The sequence below is a fragment of the Lithobates pipiens genome, unplaced genomic scaffold (genome assembly GCF_037356315.1).
Source record: "Lithobates pipiens isolate NorthernLeopardFrog02 unplaced genomic scaffold, aLitPip1_a1.2 Scaffold_1, whole genome shotgun sequence".
Classification (NCBI taxonomy): domain Eukaryota; kingdom Metazoa; phylum Chordata; class Amphibia; order Anura; family Ranidae; genus Lithobates; species Lithobates pipiens.
The window spans coordinates 168,456,702-168,472,685 of record NW_027507685.1 but is presented as its reverse complement, the minus strand read 5'-3'; the positions used below and the strand labels follow the sequence as shown (position 1 = coordinate 168,472,685).

Here is a 15,984-nt window from a genome sequence, read left to right as displayed (position 1 = left end):
AGCCTCATTCCCAGATTTTTTGGTACATTTCTTGCAATCTGGTTTTCCTTACCATCTCATTGCTAACAATGCATTTAACCCTTAACAGTTGACTCCTCACGATCGATTTAAACACGTGCGGTGGATGGTAGCTATTAAATAACAAAAGTTGATTTATATCCCTGAGTTTTATATTGAGGTCGGAGTCAATCTGACCTCTATCTATATAAATCCTTGTATCCAAAAAAGAATGGAATTACCGCCAATGTTAATTTTAAATTGTGTTTGTGGGCAAAACCCATTCAACATCTCATCAAATAATTTCAAGGATTCAATGTTGCCCCACCATATCGCAAATACATTGTCTATGTAGCACCACCAGGTGTCGCAATACATCTGAAGTAATGCATTGGGAAAAATGTGTCTCTGTTCGCATTCATTCATAAATGAACAAGCGTATGGCGGGGCAACATTGGAGCCCATCACAACTCCACTGAGTTGTATTTAAATTGTTCCTTGAACAAGAAATAGTTATTAAACAGTACAACATGAAAACGTTTCTCAAATAACACTGATTGAGCGTCGGAATATTCATTGCCGTTTCTAATGAGTCAGATTGCTGCATCGATCCTTGCCTGGTGGGGGATAGATGTGTATAGACTTGTTACATCCCAGGTAACCAGGATCTCATCTTCATGGCATGTAGGTTTATCCCTGATCTCTGCTAAAACGGTAAATGCTTGGAATAAGTTTTACGTACAGGAAGTGGAATGAATATAAGAGAGAAGGGCAAATAAGAGAACCACCTGCTGGAAATAAGCTTATGAGAAGACAGTGGCTTGCTAAATTGAAAGGTGAAGAAGGTTTGAAAACCAGAGGGTGTGGAGGGGAGTGTGTGTGTGGTTATTCATACTTTACCAACAGTTTATTTCTTTGTATTTCTCTCTCTCCACCCCACTCTATCAAAAAAAAAACCTGTTTCTCCTAGTTGCTACAACTAGGGTTTCAACCTGGTGTGTTTTTTACCAGCCTTGCCAATAAAAATGAAAGCTATTGCCAATATTAATATTAGGATAGCATTAAAAGGTCTGTATTTTTCCCAGAAAAAGTGGTAACTCAAGCTGCAACACATTCCAAACCGAGCAAAGTCCTTTCTTGTATTAGTAGAGGTATGGACTCCAGAGAGAGATATCACTTTGCCCCTGTATAAATCATTAGTAAGACATCATCTGGAATATGCAGTTCAGTTTTAGGCACCAATTCTCAAAAATGATATTGGGGAATTGGAGAACGTGCATAGAAGGGCAACCAAATTGATAAGAGGCATGGAGGAACTCCGTTATGAGGAAAGATTAGAGGAACTGAATTTATTCTCTTTTGAGAAGAGAAGATTAAGGGGGGATATGATCAACATGTATAAATACATAAGGGATCCATGTAGTGAACTTGGCGTTTGAGTTATTCACTTTAAGGTCATCACAGAGGACAAGGGGCACTCTTTATGTCTGGAGGAAAAAGGATTTCATCTCCAAATACGGAATGGTTTCTTCACAATAAGAGCTGTGAAAATGTGGAATAGACTCCCTCCAGAGGTGGTTCTGGCCAGCTCAGGAGCTTGCTTTAAAAAAGACCTGGATTCTTTCCTTAACGTACATAATAATATATTATTTATGGGTAAAGTTGATCCAGGAAAAATCTGATTGCCTCTCAAGGGATCAAGAAGGAATTTTCCCCTGCTGTAGCAAATTGGACCATGCTTTGCTGGGGTTTTTTACCTTCCTTTGGATCAACTATAGGTGAAAGATTGTGTATATGGGATTGTATGTTTTTTTTTTTTTGGTTCAACTGGATGGACTTGTGTCTTTTTTTCAACCTGACTATCTAAGTTACTATGTAACACTCTTAACTTTACATCATCCCTGTGTCTTCCCCTTATTCACGCATATTTCACACATCTTACTGGTTGTTCAGAATGCTAATGATTCATTTATAAATCATGATAATAAAGTCATGAAATAATACAGCACTCCCTAAACCTCTATGTACAGTACATTGCTATACCTAAAATCTATTTGCATATAAAAATAAATAATTGAATATGATTAGAAACATAGGTCCAGCACTGTTAATAAACAATCATCTGCAAAATGATTCAGCAGTTCAATCAGACAAAATGTATTTACAAACAGGTTGGGGGAATGTCTGGTGAACAAGCAGGGAATTTTACAGTCAATACCTTTTCCTAAAGAACAGATGTTGCCAGGGGATGTACCTTTCACTGGCATTTTTTTTTCTAATTCAAAAGTATATTTTTTAATATATTTTAGAGTTCATCATAGAGTTTGAGGAAGATAATTTCGAACCTGGAATATGGCATGAACTAAAACGGGTTGGTGGAACAGAAAACTCAGCATACCTGGACCTTTCTCCTTATGTAAATTACCAGTTTCGGGTTATTGCAGTGAATGAGCTGGGACCAAGCAATGGAAGCAAGCCATCAGACCGCATTAGGACACCGGAAGCAGGTGATAATCTCACATTAGGTATAGTTAGAGATTAGTGAATGTTAACAAATTTTCTCCACAGCCCCACAGCTAAAATTCATTTTTGGGGGTGAAAATTCCCTATCCATCTGGCATACAGTGAAGCAGTAACTAGGGCCAGTCCTTACCAGTTGTGTTTTTGAGTCTCTGCTCTATGCGGTGCCCCCTTTCCTTGCCCTTTTGCCACAGAATATAGCAATATGAATGGGATCTGGGAATGAACATGCATTTAATTGAAGGCAGAAAGGGTAGGGGTTATGGAGTGAGACTTATCTTATAGCCCCAATAAGTAAGTCATGTATTGAAACAGTTGTGTTTCAAAAATTTATTATTATACAATGCATACCCATGCTAAAGTGACAAGCGATTAAAACATCTTGACAATAATTAATTGAGATATACTGTAATCTTCAGTCTTATTTAACTTTACTTGTGTAACCCTGTGTAGACCAGGGTTATATAACCAATTTTTAACACCAAAGATCCTTACATTTGAACTACTGCCCAGATTGGTTTCAGTTGTAAGCCATCAGTGATATTACCTAGTCAGATTTAGAATTTCCAGAATTGAATAACAGGAGACTGACAAACTATTTAGTATTTATGGCTTTTCTTGATGCAGGATGAGCCAAGACAGTTACCCAAGTTAAATTGCATTTTTTTGTATCCACCATAGCTCCTTTAAACAACCCTATTGATGTTCGGGGAGAAGGCACTAAACCCAATAACATGAAAATAACATGGAAGGTAAGTAATTCTAAGACCATACATTGTAATAGACATTGCAAATAAAAAAAACAGTACAGACTTTCCAACATACTTGATAAAGTCCTAATCACAAAGTACAATGTATAAGGCTTCTGACATATGGCTGTCATTTGTGAAAGTAATAGCCCCATCCTTTTATGAACGTTAAATGACTCTTCAATAATCAATGAATCACTATGAATTATATTTCAGACTTCAATATGTCTTTCACATAAACAGGAAGAACTCACTGTCCACATCCTGCTACTCGGCATTAATAGGAACTTACATTTTATCATACAGTATATAGTGAGTTTTGTCTATCATTGTTTCTTCCAGTGGCAGGGCCCTTCTTTGTCACAAGTGGAGACATCTAAACAATTTTTTTGTAGCATCCTTTAACTTCAGTTAGTTCATACTATATGAGCCACTGGTCTTTGGCTAAACCGTATGCATTCACAAAGTTCTCTAGCGCATCAGAAAAACATGTTCTTATACATTTACATTAACATTTTCATTTTTTTCTATGCTTGTAAATTGGCTTTCCTGCCATGGTTATCCTCTAACTTCAGTGATTTAAGTACTGACCCAAAACTATACAGATCAGGAATTCTGACTTTCTGCCTATATTGGCTGCATATTTGTCTCAGGTCATTGTCTCCAGTAGTTTTAATGCCGAAGAACCTGCATGACCTAGAATTCTGGGAAGAATGTCAGCTATGGAAACTGATGTATTTTTCTCTTGTTTTAGGTTTTATTTAAAACAAATATTGTTCCTATTTCTTTTAAAACAGATTTTGGCTATGTCAGCCTCTATTGTTTTACAAGCCCCTGTTTTTATTTTACCTCCTGTTCATCTTATAACTTCCATGCTCTCTTAAAGACTAATTCTACCTTTCATATTTGCTTAAAATGTTCATTGGTGGGGGTGCATGCGCACGATTGATGCAGGAGGCTTCCTGATCGAGCTCCATACATCTCAAGACCATCGAGGTTGTTAACCCTCATTGGACCCATAGAACAGACACAACAATATCTATCAAATGTAGCTCTCTCCCTGCTACAGCATATTGTTTCAACCCAACATGAGGAGCAAACTCAAGGGAAGAATAATCAAAGAAGCTCTGGTGAGAGATGCAGCCAAGATGGTGCTAACAGAGCAAAGCAGTGCAGCCTCCCACATCTCCCTAGTGCTGGACTCGGATTGCCTGTGTCATACTTTTGAGCCTAGAGGAGAGCCTTGTGAGAACTGTAGTCTCCTGAGCAGACTTTGCTGAATTGCAGAACTATCTATGAACTACCCTCTTAGATGCCTTTTCACTCTGCTGAGCGGTACATGTGTATGGTGGATGTCTCACGCCAGTACACATATTAGACTTGGCTTGTGCAGCTCTACCCTACTGCACTAATAATTAAAAAAGGACATCAGCATTCTCCCTACTTTTCTGGCTGGCATATATTGTACCTACCGAGCGTGTGTTTTTTAATCACGCCCCAGAAGAAGCGTTTTCCCCAACAACGCGAAACATGTCGGGCAAGTTCTGTGGATTCTACATCAGCTCTTCACCATAGCACCCATATACATCAATCTATATGCTCCACTGTTGGGTGACCAGTTCTCCTGTATAGATTTTGAACTTTTGTATTTTCTGGATTGCGATGTGTATCTGATGTAGATCTTCATATGTGTGGACATATTCTTTGTGTCAAAAAATCTTTTTAACTTTTCCTATCATGTATGTCTTTCTATTCTTGAATAAATTTATATATAAAGAATACTAACTTATTACTTTTCTAATTTTTTGAACCTATACTGGTGCCTTTAAAATCCCAAAGTCCCTACTTATTTTTCTTCTGTAATTCTATTCATTAAGGATGATGGCACCTTTTTATATCGATATACCTGAGATATCCACTACTTAGCCACAAAGTGTTTCTTGATATCTCGTATCCCTATTTTTATATCCATGAACTGCACCTCCTAGCAAGCTATCTGCTCTAAGTGGAGAATGATGGGGGAGGCTATAAAGTGATCTGCCGGGCAGGCGCATGCTCTCTTTCTTCATGGGTCTCATCAAGTGAGCACCAGCTCGCCGCTGTGTACACGGTACAGCGCCTTTGCAGCTCCAGCTTAAGCGGGTCAGACATTGCACACTACACGAGGGGCACCTCAGCAGCATCGCAAGAAGCATCAGAGTCAGACGACTTACTGATTCAGCAGACTATCCGCCATCTCAGCCCACATGTAGTAAGAAGAATTGACTTGGATCGCTCATCAGGAAGTTACTACAAAGTTCTCAAGATTGGTGAGGGGGCACATGCCCAAAAATCCAGTTAGCAGTCATTTATATATCACTCTGGACACTGTATACAGACAGCTTAAACCTGGATTGCCTAAAGGATTGCTGCTAGTCAAAACCAGCTGCTTTGCTATGATTGCTTATCACTGTGCCACACTTAGGAATTGTTGTTTCTTTGAGCTCCAACTGCCGGTGAAAATAATTGCAAGGCCTTGCATTCTGAATACTGCTATTCTATTGCTCTTAAAGGGGACAGGACACTAGTACCTATATTACTTCATCTCATTAAGATTAAAGGTATAATAGGCAACCCTGGGGTTCCCCTTTAGTAGTAGTAATATTTACAGCACCTAATAGCCTTCTTGAGAAATCCATTCATTTATTTGTTACTGTGTGCATTGATATCATTTGGCTGTTATTTCTGATTGTAATTTAACTGTTTTAAGAACTATTTCAACCGTGTCTTGGCTGTTTATCCAGGGCTTGGCTGACTAAAACCTTCTTAATTCTCTTCTTTTGATTAAGTAAATCTAAGAGAGTTAAAGCCCTCTGCATTTTGTGAGTGTGTTATTTAAAGTAAACACAACATGTCTGAACCTAGAGTGTCAGGAGGGCTGGAAAGTTCACTGTGTCAAGGCTGCACAGAAGAACATGTCATTATAAACAACCCCCAAGGGGGCAGTGCTACATTTGGGAGATCGTCCGGGATGTTTTTGCTGCAGGCCCTAGGCCAGTGATGGCGAACCTTGGCACCCCAGATGTTTTGGAACTACATTTCCCATGATGCTCCACTACACTGCAGAGTGCATGAGCATCATGGGAAATGTAGTTCCAAAACATCTGGAGTGCCAAGGTTCGCCATCACTGCCCTAGGCAATAACCCCCTGTTTGGTTCGCACCAGAACTTTCGAACATCGGGAAAGTTAGGAACCGAATAACGGGGCGCATGTGCAGCTTCTGATGATGGCAGACATGTAATTTGTCTGCTCTGATCCACCTTCTTCTACTCCCGCGCAGCTTCCTAGAGCTCATACTGCCACGGGAGTCTTTCTAACATCCCACCGCTATCTCCAGGCAACCCATGGTGAAGCTTGGGCCCAAACAAATGGTTCCTTTACCCACCATAGAGCTGTGGCCTTCCCAGACTCTGGATCACTTCCTGCGTAGGCCTGAATCCCTGGCCTCGAGTATGCAGGATGACTCGCCGGACCCTGCGGACCCACCTGAGGCAGACAGATGTGCTCATCCACAGATCCCATCCACTCCAATAGTGGGGTTGTCGACCCCCCTAACAGTGGAAGTTCTGGACACAAAGCTGCAATTCCTCCTGCAAAGCGGACACACAATATTATCCAGGAAGTAGGGAAACTTGCTCAAGAACTGAGAGGTGAGATAGCACACTTGGGGGAACGTACTGACATGCTTGTAAACAAATTTGATGATTGGATGCAATATGTCCATGTTTTAGAAGAGGATAATGCACCCCTGAAACATTTTGTCTTCCAACTCCTGTCCCAGCAAGAAGATCTGGAAAACAGGGAATGTTGCCAAAATCTGCGAATTCAGGGCGTCCCTGAGACAGTGGGTGATCGAGAAATTTGCCCTTATTGAGTCTCTTTAACACCATAGCCCCTCTCATCCCTGGCGTCTGGATTGGGCTCACAGATCACTGGCTCCTAAACCCCCGCACAGAAGCCAATCCCGGGATATCATAGTACGCTTCCATTACTATGATAGCAAGGAAGCTCTTGTATTGGCCACCCACAACAAAACCAGATTGGAGTTTAAAGGTGCAAAGATACAGATCTTTAGTGACTCTCGCTAAATGTCGCAGTTTCCTCCCAGTGACTTCCCATCTGCAATTAGCTTCACGTGATGGTATGCAATATTCCATGAGAAATCTTCAGGTTCGTCAGAAATCACAGAAGACCTTCCTAGCCCCTCAATGATTTCCTTCTTCCAGACACCCAATCCGAAGATCTTCAAAACGGTTTGTTTGGCTTTGATTTGGGCCATGTCCCATTCAGCTTCCCCGATCTTGGTATTTTTGTTCCAAGCCCATGGGTTGATTTTATAGTTTATTTTGTTTCAAACTTCACATTTGTTTTATTTTCCTTGCTAGAAGATGGCGGGGATCACTCCAGTCAGTTTGGAGGCCCCTATGCTCCTATCCTGGATCCACGGCTGCGTTCGTGGACTCCTGGGAGATTTTAACCTCTCAGGTTTTCGATTTTTGACTTTGGGTTTCTGTAGGTCTTTTTTAACCTATTTTTCACTTTTTGCCTGAACTGTTTGTCTATTGGCACTACTGTTTCTTACTGTTGATATATGCCTTTTTATGTCTGGGGGAGTGTAAACCAAAATGAGGCCAATTAAAAGAATCAAGCTGAACAAAAGATACTGCAAACAATCACAACCTGGTAAAAGGTGAAATGGTGCAATGAGGAAAGTTTGCTAAGGGTGTGCTGTGCATGGGAACAATGAAAAAAAAGAAAAAGTAAAGAATATAATATTAGTACGTTAGCAGTGCAAAAATGTGCGAAGGATGCCAGTAGTGGAAGGAAACCAAATGATGGAGTTCCAAGGGTTGATAAAGTATGGACAGGAAAGGGAAAATCTAAAATATCCAAACAATTAAACACCATTAGATAGGCTGTAATAAAATGGCGTGGGCCTGCGGCGCAAAATATGCATCGCAGGTATACAGCGGCAGGTCCAAGCCATGAAAAAGATAACAATTACAATCTGGTTTACCTGTCTCAAGGCATCTTCCGAATTAATGGCCATCCTGTTAGGGCGGTAAGGATCACATGATGACCCCCCCCCCCCACTAATCCGGGATTAAATAAGGAAAGCTGGTCATAAAGTAATTGCCCAAATGAGATGCAGGTGCATGCTATACCACCCCCATCAACCCCTTAATGGCTGGGACAGTGCCAGAGATGGCACTCCACATGTAAAAAAAAACAGCGTTCTGGAAGGACAGGTTGTCCCGGCAACCTGCAGCAATGCGGCGCCACATGCGCACAACTGTGCACGCGCGGGCACAGCCGCAGCACCCAAAAGTGATCTGGGAAGCCGCTGGCAGAAGATACCACATCCACAGTGGTCCAAGCACCTAGTGGATGAGTGTGGAAAGCGCAGGGCCTTACGCTAGCCTTCCCCTGCCAGGAGGGCGGAGGGTCGGGAAACCTACACCTGAAGCCTAAGTGGAAAGAGAGGGAGAAACATATTAATCAAAGCTATTTGGGGAAAACACACCAGGTTACCATATAAAATGGCGCCCAATGCAAGAAGTAATGACCAATTATAGCCCCTTGCCGCCGAGCGTACGCAGATGTGCGTACTCAGCTTTCGGGGGTTATAACGGGATCATGACTGCAGCTGCAGGCATCATCCCGATACCGTTTTTTAGAGCTGCTGATTGGCTTTCCAGCAATAACAACCGATGCGGCTAAAAGCTGCTCAGCTGTTATACCGGAGGAGTGGGAGGGGACGCCCCCCCTCCCGCCGCTCTTACCGGGACTCCCGTTCAACCGGGACCCCCGATCAACAATCTGCCACTTCTGGCGGCTAGGGACAGATTGGAATGAAGCCGTAAGTGGCTTCATTCCAGTCTCCTAATTGTAAACACGGAAGCGTCACTTCCCGTTTACTCGGCTGCCAATGGCGCTGGTTTTAAAAAAATATACAGTATTCAGAATCTCTGAAACCAGCGATCTGAATACTTTGAAGTGCAAAGGAGGGATTAGAGGTCTTTTAGACTCCCGATCCCTCCATAAAGAGTACCTGTCACCACCTATTACTGTCACAAGGGATGTTTACAGCAATAAAAGTGATAAAAAACAAAACAAAAAAAACTATTCATTTTAAAATAAATAAGAAAAAAATAATTGTTAAAGCCACGAGCTCGCTCAGCAAAGAAGATGCATACGGAAGTCGCGCCCACATATGTAAACGTGTTCAAATCACACACGTGAGGTATCGCCACGATCGTCAGAGCGAGAGCACTAATTCTTGCACTAGACCTCCTCTGTAACTCTAACCTGGTAACCGTAAAATAAAATTAAAGTGTCGCCTATGGAGATTTTTAGGTACCGTAGTTTGTCATCATTCCACGAGTGCGTCCAATTATAAAGCGTGACATGTTTGATATCTATTTACTTGGCATAACATTATCTTTCACATTATAAAGAAATAATGGGCTAACTTTACTGTTTTGTTTTTTACAATTCTTGAAAATTTCCCTTTTCCCAAAAGGTTGCGTTTAAAACACTGCTGCACAAATACGGTGTGACATAAAATATTACAACAATCGCCATTTTATTCTTTAGATTCTCTGCTAAAAAAAATATATATAATGTGTGGGGGTTCTAAGTAATTTTCTTTATTTATTGTTGCCTATGGTTCTCTTTGTAATGTCCATAGATGGGAATGTAATGCATCATGAGCCCATGAGGAAAAGGTTAAATATCTCTGGACAACCTTGAAACGCGTTGGGCCTCTGTTAGTTCCAGCATTGATCTGTGATCGACAATGGTGGTGTTATCATCCCAAATATGCTGTTTTAGAAATACTGGAATTTGTTGTATTTTCTAGTATTTATTGTGCATCCGTATGTGTATATTGTTATGTATGTACCATCATGTAATAAAAAATCTTAATTTTAATCTTTCTTCCTAATAATTTTTGAGACTACTGACCAATTAAAGTCCCAACAGAGGAAAAAATTGGTTTTGTTATCAACAGCAGGCTGGGTGACAGGCTGGATAATATAGATCCTTGTAGTCTACCCAGCCTGGCCATCGAGGGTGAGCAGGCCCTAGCTACGCGCTGGGTTGGCCACAACATGCCCAGGGGTGGCTGGTGAGCTATATGCTCCGGGGCACACATATGACCAGGCTACTGCTGTCTGTGTTAGTGTGCCATGGCCAGCAGCCACCCCAAACTGCAGTGCTTTCTAAAACTGTCAAAATTAGTGCCTTGTGACTTTGGTCACTGCAGAGGCCATACAGGACTCAATGTCTTCTCTGGAAAAGTACAATGGGAGCCGGCAACTGGTTCTTCCTAATATGGTACTTTATTATTACAGACAGAGTGTACAAAATATAGCAGCTAACACGTTTAGGTGGTTAGCATTAATCATAGCATCTAATGTCCTTGCTACTGGTTTTTTATTTCTTTTGTCCATATCAAGCCATTTTACTTCTTCTTGAGTCTTCCAGGGGGTTACTGACTGGGTTAGACTTTTTTTTTTTGCCACATACCTGTTGCTGCTGGAAGATGTATTCATCTAGCACACAACTTCCCACCTCCAAAGGCCAGTGGGGGCACCACTAGAGACTTGGCATTAAGAAGTGTCTTTCCTTGTACTGCAGGCCATTCTGTACTTTAAAAAGCAGTTTTTTTTTCTTTAGAGTTCCACCCATTTAAAAAAATAAAAAATAAAAAAATATATATATATATATATATATATATATATATATATATATGTGTGTGTGTATATATGTATGTATATATATATATATATATATATATATATATATATATATGTGTGTGTGTGTGTGTGTGTGTGTATACATTAACTAAGGTGGCCTCTAATAAGAAAGGAGAAAAATATAGGGGAAAACCGAAGCCAATGAGACAAAGTCGAAGGAATAAAGCAATCAGGAATAACTCTACCTAAAAGTGAAATTAGTCAAATGCAATTGCCTGCGACTTTTCTGCAGAAAAGTACACACTGTTTGGGTGTTCCTTTCATACCTAAGAAAGCCTTATGCCGCGTACACACGAGCGGACTTTTCAACATCCAAAGTCCGAAGGACCGAGTCCGTCAGACTATCCGATCGTGTGTGGGCTGCAACGGACTTTTGATTCACCAAAGTCTGACGGACTTTAGAATATGGAACATGCTTCAAATTTTCCCGAAGGAACTCCGCCGGACCCGGTCCCCTTCGAAAACTCCGCTCGTGTGTATGCTACTCCGACGGACTAAAACCGACGCTAGGGCAGCTATTGGCTACTGGCTATGAACTTCCTTATTCGAGTCGGGTCGTACGTCATCACGTTCGAATCCGTCGGAGTTTAGTGTGATCGTGTGTGGCCAAGTCCGTTCGGCCGAAAAGTCTGTCAGAACTCCGTCGGAACTCCGGCGGAACTCCTTTGGAAGTCTGTCGGACATAAGTCCTCTCGTGTGTACGGGGCATTAGGGGTTTTCACTGTCAAGTTCAAGACAAGTTCTTCAGATGTTTTTACAAGCTTTCCACAGTCTGCCTCCACCTGTAATGGGGTAGAAGGAAGCTACAAATCCTGGATGGACCCTCTGCACACTGCTACACCATTCCCAGCAAACTATGCAATGAAAAGCAGGGATATTTGGTTCACATATATTGAAATACATGTTTAAGCTGACCAACTTCCTCAAAGTAATCCCTCTTCTGGTCAGTCCTAAGCCACGTACACACGTAGCTGTCTGTCCGACGTACTTAGTCTGGCGGACGTCCGCCAAACTGTCCGTCGGAATTTTCGAACGGGATACTTGCCCACACACGGCACTTTTTCAGCGGACTAATACGGCGTACTAAGTCCGCCGTACTAAGTCCGCCGTACTTTCGAAATGAACGGACTCGCCCACACACGTGGAGGAAAGTCCGCTCATTTCGAGCGCGTCTCCAGGTAGGCGGGGCCCGCGAAGGAGACGTCGCTGGCCCCGCCGCCTGGTATGGACTTAAAGGGGAACCCCCAAGTCTACAACAGACCCTTGTCCGAGCACGCTACCCGGCCGGCCAGGAAAGGGGGGCGAGCGAGCGCCCCCCCCCCCTCCTGAGCCGTACCAGGCCGCGTGCCCTCAACATGGGGGGTGCCTTGGGGAAGGAGGGGGCCGCGCGGCCCCCCCACCCCAAAGCACCTTGTCCCCATGTTGATGAGGACAAGGGCCTCTTCCCGACAACCCTGGCCGTTGGTTGTCGGGGTCTGCGGGCGGGGGGCTTATCGGAATCCGGGAGCCCCCTTTAATAAGGGGGCCCCCGGATACCGGCCCCCCACCCTATGTGAATGAGTATGGGGTACAATGTACCCCTACCCATTCACCTGTAAAATAAAAGTACAAAAAAAAACACAACACACGAGATAAAATACTTTATTGCACAGCTCTGGGGGTCTTCCGTCTTCGGGGGTCTTCTCGCCGGACTCCTCCGCTATCTTCTTGTAGCTCTTTTGCTAGCGGAGGAGTCCGGCTTTCTTCCTCGCCGTCGGCCTCTTCTCCCGACTTCGGGGGTCTTGTCCCCCTCTTCGGTTCTTCTGCCGGGCCACCGCGCCTTCTTATAGCTCTTTTACAGGCGGTGGCCCGGTCTTCTGTCGCCGCTGCCGCCTTCCGTTCTTCTTCTTCTTCTTCTTCTCCTTCTTTTCCTGGAGATGTTGACTCGACGCTCTCTCCGGCCACAATGCCAGGGACGCGCTGCGTGGCCACTTATATAGGGACAAGGGGCGGTGTCACATGGCTTTATGTCACATGGGTTGGTCACATGGGTTGATGTCACATGGGGACTGTGACATCGTAAGCGGGCGGGGTCACCATGTGACACCAACCCATGTGACATAAAGCCACGTGACACCGCCCCTTGTCCCTATATAAGTGGCAGTGCAGCGCGTCCCTGGCATTGTGGCCGCAGAGAGCGTCGAGTCAACATCTCCAGGAGAAGAAGAAGAAGAATAAGAAGAAGAACGGAAGGCGGCAGCGGCGACAGAAGAACCGAAGAGGGGGACAAGACCCCCGAAGTCGGGAGAAGAGGCCGGCGGCGAGGAAGAAAGCTGGACTCCTCCGCTAGCAAAAGAGCTACAAGAAGATAGCGGAGAAGTCCCCCGAAGACGGAAGACCCCCGGAGCTGTGCAATAAAGTATTTTATCTCGTGTGTTGTGTTTTTTTTGTACTTTTATTTTACAGGTGAATGGGTAGGGGTACATTGTATTACATATTATATTGTATTACTTATTAAAGGGGGCTCCCGGATTCCAATAAGCCCCCCGCCCGCAGACCCCGACAACCAACGGCCAGGGTTGTCGGGAAGAGGCCCTTGTCCTCATCAACATGGGGACAAGGTGCTTTGGGGTGGGGGGGCCGCGCGGCCCCCCCTTTCCCAAGGCACCCCCCATGTTGAGGGCACGCGGCCTGGTATGGCTCAGGAGGGGGTGGGGGCGCTCGCTCGCCCCCCTTTCCTGGCCGGCCGGGTAGCGTGCTCGGACAAGGGTCTGTTGTGGACTTGGGGGGACCCCCACGCCGATTTTTTTCGGCGTTGGGGGTTCCCCTTTAAGTCCATACCAGGCGGCGGGGCCAGCGACGTCTCCTTCGCGGGCCCCGCCTACCTGGAGACCCGCTCAAAATGAGCGGACTTTTCTCCGGGCGGGAAAAGTCCGCTCATTTCAAAAGTACGGCGGACTGGCATACACACGGCCGGATTGTCCGCCGAAATGCGAGTACGGCGAGCAGATTGATGTGCAACACGAAATTCTAAGTCCGCCGTACTGTCGGGTCAAAAAAGTATGCCGGAGGCTACACACGGGGGGATTGTTTGGCGGACTTGAGTTTGCCGGACTTTTCCACCGGATTGTTTGATCGTGTGTACGCGGCACTACACTACCTTGCCACTGCAAATTCTATAGCCAACAAGGGGCATAAAAACCCAAGGTGGGGAAGAGCAGCCAGGTTCAAATCTAGTCACTAACCTGCATTACAACTGAAAAAAATATATACTTGTGCTCAAATCCCAATAGCTTGTACATGTATTTTAACTATTAAGTGCTAAAGGGGTGTGACTACATATTAACTCTACAAATTCTGAATGGACCCTCTGCACACTGCTACACCATTCCTAGCAAACTATGCAATGCAAAACAGGGATATTTAGTTCATATATATTGCAATAAATATTTAAGCTGACCAACTGCATCAAACTGCATCAAAGTAATCCCTCTTCTGGCCAGTCCAGTCCATGTCATTCTGACCAAACTCGCACAGGACCCTTTTTTGGGCCGCACCAGAATCGCATGGGTGTTCACACCTATGCGATCCGATTAATGTCCTAACTGTCAGTTCGCAGTCCGATATACCATTGTATGACACTCCCCAGCAGTTTGCATATGGCAGTGTGAACTGCCGCGCGAGACGGATGCGATGTGGGAACCCTCAGTGGATTTGCAGGGTTCCCGCATCGCACCAGTGTGAACCGAGCCTCAAAGCATACAGCCTACAAATGTCACCTGACTGCTCCCACCAAGGCTGCGATTCGGGAACCCTGCAAATCCACTGCGGGTTCCCACAACGCATCCGACACACACAGCAGTTCACACTGCCATATGCGAACTGCTGGGGAGTGTCATACAATGTTAACGACACCCCCATTTCAGCTCGCATATCGCACTGCGAACTGACAGGACATGAATCAGATTGCATAGGTGTGAACATCCATGCGATTCTGGTGCGGACAAAAAAAAGGTCCTGTGTGAGTTTGGTCCGAATGTGACGCGATTTCAGTCATACAGTTTGTATGGCTGATATCGCATCGCACAGACAGTGCAAATCACAGGAATGCTGAGTGTACAGTGGTGGGTAGTACATGCAGGATGGTGTCAGAATAGTGGACAGTGTCAGATTATTTTTTTATTTTACAATTAAATTTTTTTTTTCAAAAGGTTTTTTTGGGACCAGTGGATTTTTTTTATTTTTATAAATCGTTACAATTAAATTTTTTTTAGTTTTTTTTACAATGTATTTTTGTACTATTCTAACAATGATGGGAGGTTTTATTTTTTTAAATATATTTTTTCACAGTGCTTTTGGGAAAGGGGGTGGACGGTGTCAGTGGGGCAGTGGACAGTGTCAGTGGGGCAGTGGACAGTGTCAGTGGGGCAGTGGATGGTGTCAGTGGGGCAATGGAAGGTGTCAGTGGGGCAGTGGATGGAGTCAGTGTCAGTGGGGCAGTGGACGGTGTCAGTGGGGCAGTGGACGGTGTCAGTGGGGTAGTGGTTGGTATCAGTGGTCAGTGTCAGTGGGGTAGTGGTCGATGTCAGTGGGGTAGTGGTCGATGTCAGTGGACGGTGGCAGTGGACGGTGTCAGTGGGGCAGTGGACGGTGTCAGTGGGGCAGTGGACGATGTCAGTGGGGCAATGGTCAGTGGCAGTGGACAGTGTCAGTGGGGCAGTGGATGGTGTCAGTGAAAAAAAACATCAAGTGAAAAACACATCAAGCGCAGCCACATAGATGTGAACCTAGACTTACAAGCCAATTTGCAAATTACTTTTCAAACATTCCATAGTCCATGATAAGAACTAAGATGGCTCAATAACCCCCTTAGCCCCACGTGCACACGGTCGGACATTCCGATCACCAAATCCGTCGGGTAATTTCCAACGGATTTAGT

The 15,984-nt window shown here is 44.2% G+C and overlaps 1 protein-coding gene across 6 annotated transcripts in view; it reads left to right on the top strand.

Moving 5' to 3' along the window:
- L1CAM (L1 cell adhesion molecule) overlaps positions 1-15,984 on the top strand; it is a 671,411-nt gene that overhangs the window by 442,950 nt on the left and 212,477 nt on the right. For all 6 annotated transcript variants that reach the window (XM_077478852.1, XM_077478851.1, XM_077478850.1 and 3 more), the window contains 2 exons: positions 2,307-2,504; positions 3,199-3,269. In XM_077478852.1, the coding sequence (XP_077334978.1) occupies positions 2,307-2,504; positions 3,199-3,269 (269 nt within the window). The remainder of the gene's footprint in view (positions 1-2,306; positions 2,505-3,198; positions 3,270-15,984) is intronic.